At 43.3% G+C, this 21,936-nt stretch overlaps 1 protein-coding gene across 1 annotated transcript; it reads left to right on the top strand.

Annotated features, from left to right (window-relative positions):
• The first annotated feature begins 293 nt into the window (after positions 1-293).
• On the top strand, positions 294-21,274 carry LOC121718090 (tumor necrosis factor ligand superfamily member 14-like). The gene is made up of 4 exons (XM_042102938.1): positions 294-676; positions 8,664-8,756; positions 20,439-20,673; positions 20,937-21,274. The coding sequence occupies exons 1-4, from the start codon at positions 463-465 to the stop codon at positions 21,118-21,120; spliced, it is 726 nt and encodes a 241-aa protein (XP_041958872.1). The 5' UTR covers positions 294-462; the 3' UTR covers positions 21,121-21,274.
• Positions 21,275-21,936: the final 662 nt, after the last annotated feature.

Here is a 21,936-nt window from a genome sequence, read left to right on the forward strand (position 1 = left end):
TTTGATGATGTCATACTCCCGTGCGGGCCAGATGCTATATACCACGGACTTGTGTTGGGGGGCCACAGAAAAAAATGAGGTGGTGGGCCATATCCGGCCTGCGGGCCATAGTTTGGGGACCACTGGACTAGACGCATGAACATGACACGAAACGGGGTTGAGTTTCGTCTGAAGAAAAATACATTTTTATTTATTTTTTAATAGGCTACAATAAAATATCTCTCTTGCGACACCTCCCGGTCATGGATTTATTTTTCTTCAGACGAAACTCAATTTAGGCCAATTTATGGGTTTGTAATTGATAGTATTTTGCATCTTGATTTGACATGGCACTTCAAACATGACTGAATAAGGAGGAGTCTGATAAAGGGGCTGGGTTGATTTCATCTGTCAAAAATACCCTCACAACGCCACACATTCTCCAGAAGGTACCCTTCCAGGTTAGGAACAGAGAGCTCTATCATGGTGGCTGAGAATACTGACCCCACACCTATACTATTTCCTGAGGCAGACATTAATAACCACAGTGGCTCTCTGAGCATCGACGACGCTCGGTGGCGAAGGCTGGAGGAGAGGCAGACGCTTCTGTGGAGGCTGCTGCTTGGGGCCCTGTGTGGACTACTGCTGCAGGCCTGCTGGGTCTGTCGCCTCACAAACCTGACAGGCTCCAGCCTCAGTGAGTATCCGAGCTTACTTTTTTTTGCCACATCTATCACATATTTGTAGTGTCATATCATTATATATTTAGCTTTAAAAAGGCTTTTTTGACTGAGAAAATTGTAGGCTACAATTTGTAGCATAATTTGTGTAAAAAGGAAAGTGCCTTAACATGGGACTTAAGCTCTAAGTTGGCATTTATTTCTTTGCTGTTTGAAACTGTACATTTTCTGGGTTACTTGTCATTGTTGAGTGTGCGATTCCTGTGTGTGCTATGTGTGTTTCCTGTTTAAACATGTCTCCACTTGTGGTAAAGTACCAAACCACTGTCCTCATTTCAGTCAGTTCAGGTATATGGATGCAGTGCCACTGCTGGCCATTTGCCATTTGCCCCCCCCAAAAAAAAGTATTTTTGTTTAAAATATTAATTTCTTGAAAAATAGCCTACTACTTTTAAAATATTACTAGTTTGAAGTCGTATAAATGGTGCACCATCACTTTAAGGGCATTGAGTCTAGACCTTTTTCCATTCGAATATAGACTGATAAACAAACTCTAGCATTGTTTGTGCCACATTTATAGCACAATATTAACAATGATTAAGTTGGTATAAATAGCCTTCATTGCTTTGGAAATGGAAGCATGTCATGACATGATGCTATCTAGACATTTTCTGTTTGCATTTAAAAGTGAATTATGCACCTAGCCTGTCTGAGTGGAATGCATTTCAATCAACATATCATGTGCTTCATGTAAATGTTTGGTTTAAGGGAACGAATGATTGAAATCACAGTGAGTGCAGCCTATTATAGTGCCCTCTTGCAGTCATAGCCATAGCCAGGATTTTTCAAATACCGCTAGAGATATTGAATACCTTCTGACATGGAGTGTCACATCTATTTCCCTCTCTTCTCCTCCTAACTCTTTCTCCTCAACTGTTTGATCTCTCCTGGCTCATGTGTTGTGTTTTTAAAACAACAAGTCTAAACTAGAAATGCAATTCCCAAGGAATTACTAGTGCATGAACATGCAAAGAATATTATGTAAAATATGATACAGAGTAAAAACAAATAATGCAGATATAGTAACAATAGTGTTGTAATCTTGTTGGTTGCTATGGTGGTTGCTAGGTTGACATTGTGGTTGTTGCTAGAGTAAATCATATTGTTGCTAGGGTAGTTATGGTGGTTGCCATGCTGGTTGCTAGGGTAGTCATGGTGGTTGCTATGTTGGTTGCTAGGTTGTCATCGTAAAAGTGGTTGCTAGGCTGATGCTAGGGTATTTATCATGGTTGCTATGCTGTTGCTAGGGTACTTGAGGTGGTTGCTAGGCTGTTGCTAGGCTAGTTGTGGTGGTTGCTATGCTGGTTGCTAGGTTAAACTCATTGGTTGCTATGTTGGTTGATAGGTTGTAACTGTGGAAGTGGTTGCTAAGCTGTTGCTAGGGTATTTGACATGGTTGCTAGGCTGTTGCTAGGGTACTTGAGGTGGTTGCTAGGCTGTTGCTATGTTAGTTGTGGTGGTTGCTATGCTGGTTGCTAGGTTATGTTTGCTGTGGTGGTTGCTAGGTTAAACTCATTGGTTCCTATGTTGGTTGCTAGGTTGTAACTGTGCAAGTGGTTGCTAAGCTGTTGCTAGGGTATTTGACATGGTTGCTAGGCTGTTGCTATGTTAGTTGTGGTGGTTGCTAGGCTGGTTGCTAGGTTATGGTTGCTATGCTGGTTGCTAGGTTAAACTCATTGGTTGCTTAATTGGTTGCTAGGTTATAACTGTGGAAGTGGTTACTAGGCTGTTGCTAGGGTATTTGACGTGGTTACTAGGCTGTTGCTAGGGTACTTGACGTGGATCCTAGGCTGTTGCTAGGTTAGTTGTGGTGGTTGCTATGCTGGTTGCTAGGTTAAACTCATTGGTTGCTATATTGGTTGCTAGGTTGTAACTGTAGAAGTGGTTGCTAGGCTGTTGCTAGGGTATTTGACATGGTTGCTAGGCTGTTGTTGCTAGGTTGTAACTGTGGAAGTGGTTGCTAGGCTGTTGCTAGGGTATTTGACATGGTTGCTAGGCTGTTGTTGCTAGGTTATAACAAATGCCTGAGTACTAGGGGTGCAATGATACACAAAACCTATGGTTTGGCTTGTACCTCAGTTTTTAAGTTTTGTCATTAGGCACTGCTAACCTAAAATTCATTAACAATATATCTGATTCTCAATGGAAGTAGTATTTTTAAAAAGCGTCTTAGTGTTTTTTGATGTGAGTAAACTGACATAATGGTCCGCCACTTATATGTTTATGGCGTAAAATTCTACTGTTGATTACTGTTAAAGGCTGCATTTGCATCTGTATTGAACATCCTGTACCTAAATGGTAAGGTATGAATAGGTTTACCTTTACACCCCTACTGTGCTTGCCTATTTTATGTTTATATAATAAACATTGATATATAAATGTGAACATTCCTTTTCTACTGTGATGCTTTTTTTTTTAAATACGGTGTTTTTGAATCTGTAAGACTGCAAGAAGGTTTTGCTTGATTGTTTAAATGAGCATAGGCAGTCCAGTGTTCTTTGTCTGAACTAGCTCAGTTTGAAAGTAATGTCCAGGGAGGTTGGGGAGAGAGAGCTGTGGGAAAAGTAGCCAACTGCCTTCATATATGATTAAAGCCAAGACAAATAATTGTCCTATAACATGTGATTTTCGATTAGGGCTGATCCTGTTCTTGGTTAACTTGTTCTTAAACTGTAGCTGTCAACTATTACATCAAGCAGCTACCTGTATCACCTGAACTAAAGTTTTCAGTCGAAGGGGTGAGATGTTTGTTTGGCAGATGCTTTTGTCCAAAAAGATTCACGATATGTAGCCTATAGGCTAAGCTGTTCAACTAGTTGTATAGTGTAGTTGTTGTGCAAACAATAAGCACTACATTATTCTTATTATCAGATGATTTTGTTCTGTCAAGTAACGTGTGGTTTTTGTTGTATCTTTAGTGCGGTCAGCTAGTGTTAAGCAAGTTCAACAGTGGGGGAGAATTTAACGGGGGGCATACAAATGTCTTCCCCAGATCCTACAGAAATGCATAAAAAGCTGCTTTCGCGATGATATACGACGGCAATCTCGAGTGCCATTCTCGATGCGTAGGATATCTCCAATTACATTCAATCGTAGTATCGCTATAACAACACTAATGATAGGATGACCGGGCTCTGTAGTTCTTCGAGGTTACTGTAGTTTTTCGCAGCGTGCGTCATGTGTGTCGGCGTCACATGTAAACATCCGGGGTCAAAGGACAGGCAAGATGGCTGCCCAGTACGTCCGAATTGTATGCTTACTACTCGCTCGCATACATAAATAACATACTAAATTAACGGTTGAGTAGTACGTTCTAACCGACGTTAGTATGTACTGACTATTCGGATGCACCCTGTATACTTAAAGCCTGAGAAACTGACAGTTGGTGCAGGTGGCCGGAACACCTGGCTCAGGATTCTAGCTTAATGGCCCTATTGTGATGTCATCAGCCCAATGTTAAGTCTATACGGAAATTTTGACTAGTTTTTAATGAATAGTTTAAAAAGTATAAAAGTTACAAAGATGAAAAATACAAAGCCCAGATGTCACAAGTAAGATGTAACGCAGTTTGAATGAAGTTTCTACATTAAAGGTTGAAGATGCGTTAGAAGAAGAAGCCTAGGAAGAACTGTATAGTGCATTTTCATGCACTGTAATAAAATGCTTAGGAAGAACAGGACAGTACATTTTCATGCACTGTAACAATGACAAAGCAGCTGGAACCTGCCACTTTCTCCCTCTCCCCCTCTCGTGCGCGCTGAAGATGCGTTCCCAATTAAATGGAGTAAAAATGACATTCAAATTAGATCTACTGCATAGTGGAGATTGAGAGGACCCATATCATCATTGCATGTAACATGCTGCTGCATTTTGACATTGTAAAAAGAATGAAAAGGATCAATTCATACTCAAACCTGTTCCAAAGTTTAATAATTGAAATCATCAAATTAATAAAAAAAGTTTATTTCCAGCGAATGCGAGGTAGAAGTGCTTATCTGACGAATTGGCAAGAATCTTACGTCTTTATCATCTGTAATTAATAACAAAAAACAGTAGTGGCAGAGCGTGGCAGTGGCTAGGCTATAGGAGACCGTAACAGAATTATTGGTCAGTCTGCAAGTAGGTGACAGGGTTCGCATAACTGGGTTTGAATGCATTTGGACCATTACAACATGCATTTATTAAAAAATTATTAAATCAATCGTGTCCAAGTACAACGCATCGTGCACCCGAATGGAATAAACTAAGTTGATCCAGACCACCTCGCCACAACATTACGATTTCTGGATCATATCCCTAGCCTATATTTGCACACAAGTGTGACAATAATGCGAATGCTTACTCGAGGAAAGTCAAAGTAGCCATGCAGTCAATCACACTAAGGGAAATAGCTTATTTCACTTAGCCTATTAGTCAGCCTACTGTATCTATTCACATGCATGATCCTGTCCCATATGTATTTCTTTTAAGGCATAGGCAAATGCGTGAAGCTGACCCCATTTATCACAGGTTTTGTGGAAAGCTCTTCAAAATCTGAAATGATAAGCCAGTCATCAACAATCGTGTAACCAAATATCGGCGCTGTGTAGGCTATAGTTTTCACATTCCCTTTTAATTTTTATCCTCTAATAAGTCTACAGTTGTCATTATAGATAGGTTGTTGCATAACTTGTTGAAACATAGGCCTACTTTCGAAGTGTTATCATTTTTAATAACCCACGTTTCACAATATACTGTGCAAATAAAGGCTAGATTCGCGATCAAATAATGTTGTTGCGCTGCATTGCTTCTAAGTGTCGCCAACTGACGATACACATTGGAAATGTAGATCCGGACGTGAGCGTGAGAATTGCCGTACGCAGCATTTACTGTACGTATTGTAACGTTTTCAGGTTTCAGGACACAGAGCTTCATTCAATGTAAGCGTTATTAAGGATCGAGGGCAGGGACACAGACTCAGAACACAATACACACGGGGCAGGTCAAGTACACACACACGCTTTACAGGGGTGGACGCAGCCCCCCACACAAAGAGGATCACACACGAGGGAGAACTAAAAGGGAAACATGTTACAATAAAGACGCTAACATTACACTCAAAACTAAGGAGAAATACAGACATAAACCCCAAATGTTTGCTCCCGCATCCCAGCATGCCCTGCGTGGGATAACGCTATGCAATGTCTTGTGCGCCAACGTTACAATATGCAAGCTTTGTACATGAGGCTCCAGGTGCTCATCTAACAAGTGTGGTGAACACACATACACAGTCACCAAATATGTAGACACACACACACACACACTGAGATTTGTTAATGTGACCCAGGTTTGTCAGGACACTTTTGTCAGGTGCATGTGCACTTGTTTAGACACACATTTAAATTCTTGATTTGGGTTGACACAGAGGCGACTTAAAGGATAATTCCTGTATTTAGACCTTTGAGTCCCTTTTCTGTTTTGTTTTGGATGAACTAGAGTGGTGGACACAAATTTTGACGATGGGTCCTGTCTCGGACTTGAATTGACGTGTTTAGAATCACCTTTGACTGCTTCAGACTATGGGCATGCACAAACATGTCCTTAAAACAACCCACAGCCCGACCAGAGCGTGCGCACGACCGCCGGGTGCCGCTCCGAGATGCGTTCGGCCGCCGTGCGCATGCACAGCGCGTGCCGTGCCCCGCCCCCACCACAGTCGTACGCGAAGCCGCGGCACTTGTTCATGTCCAGCCCGCACGCGTCCGTCACTTACGTCAGCAGCCTCTCGGCCAGCGTGTCGCCGTCGCACTCCAGCGACACGAAGCCCAGGAGCTCCTCCCTGGGACTCGCCTGCTCTGCGGCACTTGTCCATGTCCAGCCCGCACGCGTCCGTCACGTACGTCAGCAGTAGTTTTGACGAACCCACACCCGAAGTAGTTTTGCCGAACCCGGCACACCCTGGCCACACTAGGCCAGTATTTTGCTACATCGTAGCCACTCTCACCACCGGGAGTAATTGCCGCACTCGGCACACACTACCACTGTAGTCAGCTTAAAATGAGCAGGTCAATATCACACAGCATTACAACAGCTCAGGACAATACACAACATAAAACATAAACACAAACACATTACACATAGCCATCCACGGCTCTTACACAACCGTGGATGCTGGCGGGCTCAAAGGCACTGAACTAATGCCATGTTGGGTCTTTTAAGGGCTGTCCAATCAACCCCAATTAGTTACTCCCTTTCCGGCAATCAGCAGTAGGTGGGACCTAAGCAAGGGCAAAGGCTGGGAAGTTGACCAAATTCACCCGCCAGTAGGCTACACAAATTCACCCGCATTTGGTGGGTGGCGGGTGTTAATTTCCATCCCTGACAGGCTGACACACACACGCACACACACACACACACACACACACACACACACACTTTCTCTCTCACATACAAACAAACAAGCTCACACACATTCACACTTGCACGTGTTTGTGTTCAAGCTCCTGGACTGCTGTTGATAACAATTTCAATTTAATTGTACTTATAGAGCGTCAAAACATTACACATCTCATGGCGCTTTACAGAGTGTTAGACAATCAGAGAAAAAAAGAAAAGAAAAGAAAAGAAGGTGTGTGTGTGTGTGTGTGTGTGTGTGTGTGAGTTTGTGTGTGTGTGTGTGCACGTTTGTAAGAGGCAGGGCATGTGATCTGTGGTTTCTGTTTGTTGTTTCAGCAAGTGGAGTAAGCTCTTAGAACATCTGCACAGACACACCTTAACTGCTGGCAGCCTGCCATGTCTCCCACACACACACACACACACACCTAGGCCAAACAGGCAAATGGCCAAGCGGATCCACAAAAGCCATAAACATGGCCTGCAAAACAAACATTTTCTGTACACACACGCGCACACACACACACACACACTGTGCCAACGCTCTCAGCAAACCGGCATCATCATAAATGGTTTTATTGCCTCTCAAAATTTCAATTCAATTTCAATTTATTGTGCTTATAGAGCGCCAAAACATTACACATGTATCATGGCGCTTTACAGAATGTAGGCAATCAGAGAAAAAAGGAAAGAAAGGAAGAAAAGAAAAGAAAGAGAGAGGCCCATGGGTAACAGGGGCGACAGGGGCAGTAGAATGCAATAGTGAGGCCCATGGGTAACAGGGGTGAGGAAAAACTCCCTAGAATTGGAGATGCATATAGGAAGAAACCTCGAGCAGATCCATGACTCAAGGGCCTGACCCATCTGCCTAGGGTCAATACAGGACAGTAAGGTCTGTATACATGACAAATGCATATGATAGGCAGGTGTAGAGAATAGGACATGGTGTTTAAAGCCACCTGAGGTAAAAGTTACAAGAGGTGGGATGATTATATATCCGGTATGATAATGCATTAATCCTAATTTAGTGTCAGAAAGTTCAAATAGTCCAGCGTTGGAATTGTCCAGGGGAATAGGAGTTGTCAAAGGGCATGTGGTGGGTTGGCAGTACGGGCCAGGAATCCGGGCAGAGTTGTCATAGGCAGGTGATGGGTCGCTAGGCTGTACAGGCCAGGAATCCAGGTAGGGGGACAGTAATAGGCAACGATGGGGCAGTCATAGGGATGGGACTTCAGGTGAGATGGGTGAGAAGAGGGCCAATATATACCTCACAAGTGAGGTGAGGGGGAAGAAAGAGAGATGTAGAGTGGGTTAGTATTACTGAAAATCAAATGGTTAATGTCAATAAGTAATCAGTGGTACTATATATTGTTACCATAGTGGGAATAGGCAAGAGAGGCAGAGTTGAGAGAGGGGGGGGTTGTACGGCTTGAGCACATGAAGAGTCCATGACAGCACTATGGATATAATGTATTATATGCTGTTCATTAAACATATTGTTTATACACATCAGATATGTGACTACATTGGTGTAAGTCTCATTCTATCTCTCTCTCTCTTTCTCTGTCCAAGGCCATGGAGACAACAGCTCAGCAGAAAATAAAACCTCCAGTGAGATTCCAGAGACCAAAGATCTAGAGAGAAAGCCAGCTGCTCTACTAAATGGTGACACACATACATTACATTACATTACATTTGGCTGACACATTTTTAGCCAAAGCGACTAACAACATGGTAAACAGTTTAAGTTTTAAAGCAATTCTCTCAACAATTTAGGACAATTTAAAAAACGGTAGAGTACAGTAAGAATAATTGCATCAGTGAGTGCTGTTTTTAACAGTTACGTGTCAGTTCAAGACGGCTGGTGAGTGCTAGGATCAGCAAGACTTGTTGTAAGTGGTGCTATGAGAGGAGATGTTCTCTAAAGAGCTGGGTCTTCAGGAGTTTTTTGAAGATGGAGAGGGATGTCCCTGCCCTTGTAGGAACTGGCAGTGTGTTTCACCAACGAGGAACAACAGATGAGAAAAGTTTGGATTGGCTTGAGCGTACCGGTGGTAGAGCTAGACGTCGTTCGTCTTAGGAGCGCAGCGGTCTAGAGGTAGCGTATGTCTGTATGAGGGCATTCAAGTAGGCAGGAGCAGAACCGGAGACTACTTTGTATGCAAGTGTTAGAGCCTTGAAGTTGATGCGGGTCGCCATAGGTAGCCAGTGTAGCTGGATGAGCAGTGGGGTAATGTGCCCTTTTGGGTTGGTTGTAGATCAGGCGTGCTGCCGCGTTCTGGATCATCTGAAGGGGTTTCACTGCGCAGGCTGGGAGACCCGTCAGGAGGGCATTGCAGTAGTCAGGTCGTGAGATGACTATTGCCTGAACTAGAAGTTGGGTAGCATCTTGAGTCAAATAAGTCCTGATTTTCCGTAAGTTGTAGAGTGCAAAACGCCATGACCGGGCGACTGAGGCAACATGATCTGAGAAGTTTAGTCGGTTGTCGAGAACAACTCCTAGATTTCCTTCAGTCCTGGTAGGTGAAACAGACAGGGAGTCAAATTTGATGTTGATGTTGATGTCGTGGTGTATGGTAGGTTTAGCTGGGAGGACCAGCAGTTCAGTCTTTGAGAGGTCCAGCTTGAGGTGGTGTGCCTTCATTCATACATGTAGCTATGTCAGAGAGGCAATCCGAGATCCGTGCTGAAACCAAATACAAAGGTGAGATTGACACACACACACACACAGAGAGAGAGAGAGAGAGAGAGAGAGAGAGAGAGAGAGAGAGAGAGAGAGAGAGACAGACAGAGACAGACCTCTGTTATGAAACAATTCCAAGGAAGTTATGTTTTCCCCCTCAGAGCCTGCGTGACCGTGCGTGACACCAATGATGGCGCCAGTCTGTTCGGCGAGTCGTCTTCCACCGGTGCTCTGCTTAACTAAATTTGTTACTCTGCTGTTTTTATGCATCTATCTGGATGTGTCTGCCCTTCTGTGCTACGATTGCCAAGCATTGTTTAACATCCGCGATCTAAACATTCGTGTGGCTCGGGTTGCCAGAACTGAACCTGGAGATTGGACCAAATCTCCCCCTCCCCTGCTGTCAGGTATCCCAGCTTACCTGTGCCGGACGGCGGTGGCCCATCCTCGCAAGAGGCACTCCAGGAGACGAGGAAAGAGAGGAGGTCTGCTGGTGAGACTTAAGATCAAACTGGCCTATTCAACTGCAGCCCGGCATATAGTGCGATGGCTCCGTCCTGTCTCGTCCACTACTCCTGCTGAAGCCTCCCTCGACCGTGATCCTGCTAAACCTAAATCCTGCCCGTCCATCTCCGTTTCTAGCCCCTCGTGCTCTCCCGACAGCGTTGACTGGACGGCTTCGTACTCAAGCTCCGTCTCAATGGCGCTCCACACGTAGGTAGGAGTAGCGTTGACCACTCTAGCCTACGCCTGTTGAAGCGCACTGGGCTAGCGGCTATGAGCAAACCATCCAGATGGCCTCCATCAATGTAAGGTCCCTGGCGAACAAAACTTTCATGATTAACGACTTCTTCACTTCCCGGGAGCTGGACTTTCTATTCCTGTGCGAGACCTGGGTCTCTGCAGGCAGCAACACGCCGTTCTCTGAACTCCTTCCACCGGACTGTAACTTTTTTAATTTCCCCCCGTGCGACTGGGAGAGGTGGAGGTGTCGCCTCTGTTTACAAGTCACTGTTTCACTGTCGGCAGATTCCACACAATGGTTTTCCGAGCTTTGAACTGCAACTGTTTGAAATAATTTTGTCTTTCCCCGTTTTGTGCGTAGTGGTGTATCGCCCACCTAAATTCAACAAAGACTTCAAAAGATCCATGACTTTGCTGACTTTTTGTCTGGACTAATGGTAAAATATGATTACATTTTAATTTCTGGTGATTTTAATGTCCATGTCTGCTGTGAGTCCAAACCTCTGACCCGGGACTTTTTAAACCTCCTCGACTCATTTAGTTTAAAACAAGCTGTCACCGGCCCAACTCATGAAAAGGGTCACATATTAGATCTTGTGCTGTCCTATGGTATTTCTGTCTCTGTTAATGAAATCTGTGCCATGTCTTTTTCCGACCACTCCACAATTCTGTTCACTGTGACAGCTCCATGCCCAGGTAGGACCCACAGTGTCTCCAAACAGGTATCCCGCACGCTAAACCCCTCTACTGCCGGACATTTTTCTACCATGTTCAATGACTCCCCCTTGTGTAGGCCGTCATTAGACTCTGAGTACACTGCTGATGAGCTTCACTCTATGCTCTCATCATCCTGCACTGGCATTCTGGACTCCATCGCCCCTTTCAAACCCAAACGCAAAAAAACAGTCAACTCCATCGCTAAACGACGCAACACGCGACCTCAGACGCACCTGTAGGAGGGCGGAGCGAAAGTGGCAGAAGGACCGCCTTCACGTCTCCCTCCAAATCCTCCGTTGCTGCTTGTCGGACTACCACCGAGCCGTTAAAGCTGCTAAAACTCAGTACATTTCCACCCTGGTCTCCAGAAACAGTCAAACCCCAGGTTCTTTTTAATACACTGAATTCTCTCATAAATCCCCGTAATGAATCCCCTGTTGTGCCATCACCCGCCCTCTGTGAAAGTTTTCAACAATTCTTCATTGACAAGGTTGCCGCACTTAGGCCTCCAGATACCTCTGCCATCCCACTCCCTGCCCCTCCCCCCCTCCCCCTGCCCATCTCACTATCCTCCCTCTCTGACACAGTCAGACATCTGCGGCCCTCCATCTGCGGCCCTCCAACTGCCCCTCTGACTGCCCGTCTACTCAAGGATGCTACTGTCCTCGACACGGTTGCCCCCTTCCTCCTGCTGCTGATAAACACCATCCTCACCCCTGGTTGGGTCCCGGCTGCCTTCAAGCATGCTGTGGTGCAACCATTACTAAAAAAGCCCAACCTTGACCCCGCCATCCTCTCAAACTTCAGGCCTATCTCCAAGCTACCGTTCCTATCCAAAGTCCTCGAGCGAGAGGTTTATGTCCAGCTGCAATCCTTCCTATCCAACAATAACATTTATGAGAAGTTCCAGTCTGGCTTTAGAACAGCCCACAGCACAGAAACTGCGCTCCTGAGAGTCCTCAATGACCTGCTCCTAACCGCTGACTCAGGTAGCCCTGTGATCCTGGTGCTCTTTGATCTAATTGCAGCCTTCGACACGGTGGATCACAGGATCCTGCTGGCTCGGCTCGAGCATCATGTGGGCATCAAAGACTCAGCCCTGGAGTTCTTCCGGTCCTACCTGGCCGATAGGAGCTTCTCTGTCCAGCTAGGAGACTCCTCTCCTGCCCCCCTCACCTGCGGGGTCCCTCAAGGCTCTATTCTGGGTCCCATCCTCTTTTTACTGTACATTTTACCCCTAGGGGATATCCTGGCAAAAGATAACATCTTCCACTGCTTTGCAGATGACGTCCAGCTGCATATCCCCCTTAAGGCTGATGAGGAGTCCCTCAACTCCTACTCAAGCGAGTAGGACGCATTTCACACTGCTCCTGCTTCACCTATCCTTTTAGCAATTTCCACTCTTTTTCATTCTTTTATTTCATTTACAAGCTAGTTTAGCAAAGACAGTGAAACCAGTACATTTAAATCTGAAACTTTAGTGGTTAGTTTTTTACTTTAAATGAGCCAGCCAAGTCAACGAGCAAAAACTGAACGGCAATTCACCTTGAAGTTGGATTAAAACTAAATGCGCTCCTCCGGCCAGAGACCCAGGAGATCATGCCGAAAATGTACTGAGCTAGAACAGAGGATTTCTACTTTGGAATCAAAGATGCATGCCCTTCCATCAACGACAGATGAACTACGAGAGGCATCTCATGAAGTGAGTACAGCAACTACTGGAAATGCAGAGAATGTAACCCAGCAGTCTAATATCACTGCTAATAGAGCAGATGAATGCATTGACCTCACAAAGGGAAATGTGAGTACAGAGCCTTGGCACAGGCAAGGTGCCAGACCAAAAAACAAAAAACGTAATACAAGAACTGTAATTACCTCAACACCAGTAAATTCAGATGTTAACTTCAGGCCTCGTATCAGAAATACAGACAGATCAGCAAACTACTACAGGGCTTGTGGTCCTAAGGGAAGCCCACAGCCCCTAACACTATGGAACAGATTTGAATGCCTCCGGGACGTGAGAGAGGAATTTCCCAGGGAACAGACCCAAAGCAGGCAGCGATCAAACCACAACAATAGAAAGATGGGCACAGACAAGAAGCAGCACTCGACCCCTATTCATCCCACAACCCTCGTTCTAGGCGACTTTTCTGTGAGACATATAAATGGGGAAAGGATGATTGTATGTTGTTTCCCAAATGCTTCAGTGTCTGACACAAAAAACAAGCTTGCAGAACTGGTGTCAAAATATGCAACTATCAAGCGCATCATTGTGCATGTTGGAGCAAATGACATCTACAGAGAACAGCTGTATGTCAAAGAAGATTTCAAGGAACTTTTCTCGGCCCTATATGAGCTTGGAATACAAATTTTCATCAGTGGCCCACTCCCAGCAGAGGGAAGCTTTGTATTTTCCAGACTATTCAGTTTAAACACCTGGCTCGCAAAAACATGCTTTTCAGTTGGGATGAATTTTATTGACAATTTTAACCTTTTTTGGAATCGCAGGGAATACTTCAGACCAAATAGCACAGAGCTGACTGGGGCCAAGATCTTAACCGAATACTATCACCTCTCTCTCCTGCACCCAACATTTTTTCTGCCAACCTTGAGCCGAGCCTCTGATAAGCGCTCAGTGGCCATACAGACGGAACAAGCGGATGACATCAACAACTCAGCTAAACCAAAACACTCTGCACAGGCTGAAACAGAGATATGCCCAACCTCCCCTGCTGTGGGGCCCTCTGATAACCACCCGCTAGCCTCCACTGAAATGCAGACCTTGGAGAAACATAAACAACCAGCTCAACAATGCCAAGCCATGTCCACTGGACAAGATAAGATGGGTGCTGCTAAAATGACTCAAAGTCAATCACTGGCGTCAAACTCCCTGGAATCTCAGCAAACAAATGGATGTGATGAGCATGAGGAGATAGCACCTATCAAAGCTGCTGAGAGGATATCAGAAAGGAAGGGTCATGTTGTAACACCAGTACCAATACCCCTCCCCACCATCGTCATCTCCTTGTCACCACAAAAACACAACAACATGGAATACACTACTGGAATACATGCTGAAAGCGGAGCATCTGCAACAAACTTCCCAGAACCTCAGCAGGCAGATGGAGACTCTGGATCAATTTTCAACCCCAACCTCCTTGATTTCCCATCACCACCCACACCCAATCACGTCCCCACCCAATCAAACTCCCCAGGCCACACAAACCCCCCTAATCTCCCATCCCCATCCCCACCCCTTCATCCCACCACCCACTCAAACTCCACAGGATCCCCTGAATACCCATCACCATCCCCACCCAAGCACATGATGTTCCCTGCAAGAATGGAGAGACTGCTACCAGTAGCCATGCAGAGTTTTACTAGCCCAAGATCATTAGCACCAAAGAAGCGAAGGGCACCTCCACCCCCTCGTCCTCCCCCTCCCCGTTTAGAAGGATCTCTTAAGCAGCAGCAACCTCTTAGTTCATTTTCTCAGCCGGCATATAGCATGGAATGTGCAATGGAAAATACAGATGGCAGCAGCAGGGGACAATTATATGATGACTGTATTGCATGATATTCTCAGGGTCCCTGCAATATAAATGGTACTGACAGTAGATTTGAGAACATGCCGGGACCCAGTAAGCCCATGACATTCTCTATTCCTGTATTGACAAGAAATAGAACACAAATGCATCGAGCTTATAGGGTAAACCAGTCCAATCTCCTACCCGTACCACATCAACCTCAGATTTCCCCCATGGATCATATTTCCCCAACACTTAAACTAACAAAACTAGCACTCCTAAATATCAGATCTCTTTCAAACAAATCATTCTTAATTCATGATCTAATTTGCACACACAACCTTGATTTTTTACTTTTAACTGAGACATGGTTAGATCAAGCAAACAGTGCTGCTACTCTCATCGAATCAGCTCCCCCAAACTTCAGTTTCTTGAGTGCTACCAGAGCAAATAAAAGAGGTGGGGGGATAGCCACAATTTTCAAGACGTCTTTTCAGTGCAATCAGTCGTCATTCGGTGACTTTACTTCATTTGAATATCTGTGTGCATGCATTAAGTCTTCTCCTCAGATTTTATTACTGACAATTTACAGGCCTCCAAAACATTCAGCTAAAGTTTTTCTTGAAGAGCTAGGTGAACTGCTATCAGTTGTTTGCATAGAGTATGACTGTCTTATTATATCAGGGGATCTAAACTTGCATGTGGATAATCCTGAAAACAATTATGCCAAGGAATTCATTGCACTAATCGATACTTTCTCCCTAACACAGCATGTACAGGGGCCAACACACTCTCTCGGCCATACCCTCGACCTTGTTATCACAAAGGGTCTCGATGTCTCTACAGCTGTTAAAGACCTGGCCTTATCTGATCATTTTTGCGTGTTCTTTGATGTGTCTATGTCCCCACACACTCAAAACACAGCTATGATGGTAAAAAGGAGAATCATAAATGATCAGACAAGTGCTCTCTTTGAGCAAGCACTTTCACTAAAGTCAAGTCAACTGTCAGACTCTGAAGACTTATTTGATCACTTTAATGCAAAAATGGCAAACATTATGGATGACATTGCTCCATTACAATTCAAGAAAGTTAAGGACAAACAGAAAGCACCATGGAGGCAAAATCCAGCAGTTAAACTTCTAAAAAGAGAGTGTAGGAAGACTGAAAGAAAATGGCGTAAATACAAACTTCAGATCCACTATGAAATCCATAAAGAGATGCTCCGCACATATAACTCTGAAATATGCAAAGCAAGACAGTCTTTCTTTTCTAACATTATCAATAGAAGTTCAAATAACACTCGTATTCTATTTTCAACTGTTGATAAGTTAACAAATCCCCCCTCACAATTAGCGCCTGAACTTCTCTCAACTAATAAATGCAATGAGTTTTCATCTTTTTTTTAAAGGTAAAATTGACAAAATCAGACTCAACATATCTGCTCAATTACAAATTCAACAACCTGAACTTCCAGCAACAAACAGAGGGAAACTAAACTTGATGTCAGAGTTCAGCTTGATAGACTACGAAACACTTGAAAAAACGGTACAGAATCTCAGCCCTTCCACATGTGTCTTAGACACTCTGCCTACCAATTTCTTCACAACTGTTTTTCACCTCATAGCGGCGGATGTCCTTCAAATTGTAAATGTATCATTGCTGTCTGGCACTTTTCCTAAGTCACTGAAAACAGCTGTTGTAAAGCCACTTCTCAAGAAGAATAACCTGGATGCCTCCATGCTAAACAATTACAGGCCCATATCCAATCTACCTTTTATTGGCAAAATTATTGAAAAAGTAGTCTTTAATCAATTAACCACCTTCCTAACATCAAATGGGTATTTTGATTACTTTCAGTCTGGTTTTCGGGCAAATCACAGCACTGAAACAGCTCTCATTAAAGTTTCCAATGACATACGCCTCAACACAGATTCAGGTAAAACATCAGTCCTAGTGCTACTGGACCTTAGTGCAGCATTTGACACTGTTGATCACAATATTTTACTACACAGACTAGAACACTGGGTTGGATTTACAGGCATAGTTATCAGCTGGCTAAAATCATATCTACAAGAAAGGAGCTTCTTTGTTGCCATCGGAAACTGTACCTCAACACCAACGTCCTTGACCTGTGGTGTTCCCCAGGGGTCGATCTTGGGGCCACTATTATTCAACCTCTATATGCTCCCACTTGGACAAATCATTCAAAATAATTTGATTTCATATCATAGCTATGCAGATGACACACAAATTTACTTAGCTCTATCACCAAACAACTATGGTCCTCTTGAATCTATGTGTCAGTGTATAGAACAAATCAACACCTGGATGTCTCAAAATTTTCTTCAGCTGAACAAAGAAAAAACTGAAGTAATTATATTTGGTAAAAATGAGGAAAGACTTAGGGTTGCCACTCTCCTTGACACAAAAGGGTTGAAGGCAAAGGATACTGTTAAAAATCTTGGTGTATTAATTGACAGTGATCTAAATTTCAACAGCCACATGAAAGCGATAACTAAATCAGCTTTTTACCACCTCAAAAATATTGTCAAACTCAGAGGGCTGATGTCAAAACATGACTTAGAAAAACTCATTCATGCATTTATCTCCAGCAGGGTTGATTACTGCAATGGACTGTTCACAGGCCTTCCTAAAAAGACTATTAAACAGCTTCAGGTGATACAAAATGCAGCAGCTAGGACTCTAACAAAAACTAAAAGAACTGACCACATTACTCCAATTCTTAAGTCCTTGCACTGGCTTCCAGTAAGTCACAGAATTGACTTTAAAGCACTATTGCTTGTTTATAAATCAGTAAATGGAGCAGGACCTAAATACTTGTCAGACATGCTTCAGCAGTACACACCTTCTCGTCCTCTCAGGTCCCAGGTGAAAAACCTGCTAGTAAAACCTACAGTTAGAACTAAACATGGTGAAGCAGCTTTTAGCTGCTATGCGGCTCAGCTGTGGAACCAACTTTCGGATGACATTAAAAAGGCCCCAAGTGTAGCCAGTTTTAAATCTAGACTTAAGACCAAACTGTTCTCAGACGCTTTCTGCTAACTGTGCCGAGTTACAAATTCTGAATCTGCCTCGATAATTATTCTACTTTGTCTTTTATTACTTTTTTTACTACTTTTGCCTTTGTTTTTGCTTACTAATTATTCTTTATTTTTAAATGATTTTACCTTGTGTTTTATGTTTTCTTTTTATTATGATCTTTACCTTTTAACTATTCTTTGACTATATTGCCCTTCTATGCTTTTATTTGTTATTATCGTTTGGTTTTGTTTATGTAAAGCACATTGAATGACCTCTGTGTATGAAATGTGCTATATAAATAAACTTGACTTGACTTGACTTGACTTGGGCAGGCTGCACTCCATCTACTGTGTGACTGTCTTGCTGACATCAAGGCATGGATGGGTGCAAACTTCCTCAACCTTAATGAGAGCAAGACTGAGTTAATTGTCTTTGGCAAAACCTCTTTGGCCTTCTCCACCAATGCCCTGGGTCTCCTTGCCTCTAACATCAGGCCCTCTGTCAGAAATCTGGGCGTGATTTTTGACAGCAAATTCAAGTTCCAACAGCAGGTCAATGCAGTAGTTAGGAAGAGCTGTTTCCATTTCAGAACCCTAGCTAAGACCAAAGCCTACCTGCCCCAGAGCGATCTTGAGAGAGTCATCCATGCCTTCATCACATCACAACTGGACAGTGGTGGATGAAGTACACAAATCCTGTACTTGAGTGAAAGTAGAGATACACATGGTCAAATGTTACTCCAGTAAAAGTAAAAGTCCTCCTTTTACATTTCCACTTGAGTGGAAGTACAAAAGTACTTGCGTTCAAATGTACTTAAGTATCAAAAGTAAATGTCCTGAAATGTATTATGACTAATAAAGTTGCATTTACTATTGTTGAAATGATTCGGCACAGACATAGGCATTCATTGAGCCTTTCTCCTCCATTCAAGGACAAAATGAGCTAATAATTGTTGTATGTAGAAAGAACTAAAAACAAACTAATGTGATATCTTATCTTAGATACTTCAAAGTAACCACATTTTTCTTTGTTGAATGAATTACACTTTCGGATCAAATCAAGATGTTCCCTTTTGTGTTTGATAGTGTCAGATTGTCTATCATTGTCTATCATTTGCTCGATGGTGTCAAGAGGCTAGTTATGGTAACATCAATATTGTGAAAAGGGGTAAACAAGGTACAGTAAATGGTGGTTATGACAATAACATAGGTTAGGCAACACCATTATTTAAAGCCTAGCTCACTTAATAGAAAATATGTAAGTACACATGTATTTGGACAGTCTTTTTTCCAAAAGGAACTTCAGTTGTAGGCTACTTCAGCTGTCACAAAATGTAGTGGAGTAAAAAGTAAGATATTTGGCCTCAAAATGTACTGGAGTAAAAGTAAAAAGTTTAACAAAATTGAAATACTCAAGTAAAGTACAGATACATGAAAAAGCGACTTAAGTACAGTAATTGAGTAAATGTACTCAAGTAATGTCCACCACTGCAACTGGACTACTGTAATGCTCTCTACACTGGCATCGATCAATCCTAGCTCCATCGCCTGCAGATGGTTCAGAACTCAGCCGCCCGACTCCTCACCTGCACTAAAAAACGCAAACATATCACCTCAGTTCTGGCTTCACTCCACTGGCTCCCCATCCGCTACCGCATCAATTTCAAACTCCTCTTGTCTGTGTGTCTCTCCATAGTCTGGCCCCCACCTACCTGTCTGATCTTCTCCACCACCATTCCCCTTCCAGAGCACTATGGTCAGCAGACCAACTGCGGCTGGAAGAACCCAGGGCCAGGCTGAAAACTAGGGGGGACAGAGCCTTTTCAGTGGCAGCCCCTAGACTCTGGAACTGCCTCCCCCTCCACATCCGTTCAGCTCAGTCTCTGAATGTTTTTAAGTCCCTTTTAAAGACCCACCTCTTTTCACTTGCCTTTGGCTAGTGTCTCCCTTTAGATAGATAGATAGATACTTTATTGAGTATTCAAGGTCTCAGTAGCATACAGACATCACACAGTTAAAATAAATTAAGAAATGCAGAAAAATGAACATTACAACTAAACACTGGGGCATAAAGAGACTTTATTGTTGTACTGTTGGACTTACTCATTTGCATCCATCACCATGACACTCACTCACACAGAGCACCTTACCTTACTATGCACAGGCGCCTCATGATTAATCACCCACTATGTGGATACTGTTTTTAGACTTGATTTAGATTTAGTGTTATTTAGTATAATTTGTATTTTAGTATATTCTTTATCTTCTACTGTCCTTATTGCTTAGTTGTGTTTTTTATATTATACTTTTAATTACTTTTTTCTGCTGTTAGTGAATGTTGTGTGTGATGTCTGTATGCTACTGAGACCTTGAATTTCCCCTTGGGGATCAATAAAGTATCTATCTATCTATCTATCTATCTATCTATCTATCTATTTTCACCCTCGTCTGTTAGTTGCATGTCTTTTTCTTTTTATATGTGTGTGTGTGTGTGATTGTGTCCAAGGCTCCTGATGTTGATAACATAAGCCAGAGTGTCTCTGTAGACTGCTGCAGTATTAAAACAACAATAAATAGCTACTGCTGGGCTGTCTGTCTGTAGGAAAATTATTTTGCTGCATGACTTTTCCAGGTTACCGCGCTTCAGAGGGGAAAGACAATGTTCTCCTGTGGACAGTTGTGGGGGATGGATTCCTCCATAAGATGGACTACAAGGACGGGCTCCTGACCATAAGGGAAGAGGGCTACTACTTCCTGTACTCCAAGGTCGCCTTCTCTGAGTCCCACTGTATACTAGTCAAGCACACAATCATGAGGATCTCAGAGAGATATGGGGAGACACCCATGGAACTGATGCAGTCAGTGAGGTACATGATACAAAACATCTTTTGTAAATTGCTTTTGGATAAAAGTTTAATAAACTTAAAGCTGAATAACTTAAGTTTTTAAAAAGGATTACAATTTAACGTTGCAACAGGCTTGCGCTTGTCTCATGACACTGGGTTGAAATGATTTGTTTTGTCTGTGTGATCACACAACATATTTAGTGTGCTGGACAATATGATGCGGACTACTTCATAGGATGCATTCTAATACACCCCCCCCCCCCCCCCCCACCTCCTTTAAACAGGTTTTACTGTCCAAAGCCTCTGAAGGGGGACAGACAAGACAAACAGGAGGGGCAATATGCGACCAGCAGCTACCTGGGAGGGGCCTTCCACCTTTTTACAAACGACTCAGTGTTCGTGAAGCTGGAGCGTGGGCAGATAAGAACTGGACAGAAGGAGAACTTCTTCGGGGCTTTCTTGTTGTAGAACTCAGCTGGGGGTCAGTTACCTGGTTACCCAGCTGCTTAGTTATCACCTTGGTAACACAAACAGTAACTAACTCTGGAACAGTGCTGGGAGCGTTCTGGCGGCACTTGATTGGCTGTGTGGGCTGTTTGGAGACAAAATGGGGGGTTAACAAATAAAGTTAGTCTTGTTGTAGAACTCAGTCAGTTACCTGGTTACCCAGCTGCTTAGTTAAAATAGTAACTGACTCAAAAACAATTCAACTGTTCTGTCAGCTGTTTGGTTACCACAAAAAGCTGGATCTCTTCTTACCAACTGATGGAAATGGTCTGCCAGTTGTTTGCCTGTTGACAATGCACAACTAAATGAGCATTTCAGGTCTTTCATTTGTTTTGATCTTTTGCTGAATTGTGTATTATTGTGAAAAGCATGCAGAATCTCTGAGAAAGTTGCCCATATGGTAGGCTATTGTAATCTTAGGAAAAGATGTTTAGCTATTATTTGGTCATGTTTTACATCTCTGTTGTGTGCCAGTTTAAGAGAGTTATTATGGCGTATACACATAGATTGGATAACAAAATCCAGGTTAGGCTTACTTGATGCAACAGGAGAACTCAACTTGGGGTTGTGTTCATTTGTGCACGAAGAGTTGACAAATGAATGCATGTCCCATATACCCTACACCCCCCACTCACCCCCAAACTGTAATTGATTTTTTTTTTCATACTCTGGTCCTTCTCTTCTCAATGTGCCTGGGAAATATGCTATTTTAGTCAGTTGATAACAAAAAAAAAAGTTTTCAATTAGCATAAACCACCACACCATGTGATGCATACA

Source organism: Alosa sapidissima, chromosome 9 (genome assembly GCF_018492685.1).
Source record: "Alosa sapidissima isolate fAloSap1 chromosome 9, fAloSap1.pri, whole genome shotgun sequence".
Taxonomy (NCBI): domain Eukaryota; kingdom Metazoa; phylum Chordata; class Actinopteri; order Clupeiformes; family Clupeidae; genus Alosa; species Alosa sapidissima.

What these genes read in the sequence shown, in the direction of transcription:
- LOC121718090 (XM_042102938.1), top strand. Translation starts at nt 463, where the DNA reads ATGGTGGCTGAGAATACTGACCCCACACCTATACTATTTCCTGAGGCA. An exon ending in GCCAGCTGCTCTACTAAATG is followed by an intron (nt 8,757 to 20,438) that starts GTGACACACATA and finishes TGACTTTTCCAG; the next exon opens with GTTACCGCGCTTCAGAGGGG. An exon ending in GAACTGATGCAGTCAGTGAG is followed by an intron (nt 20,674 to 20,936) that starts GTACATGATACA and finishes TCCTTTAAACAG; the next exon opens with GTTTTACTGTCCAAAGCCTC.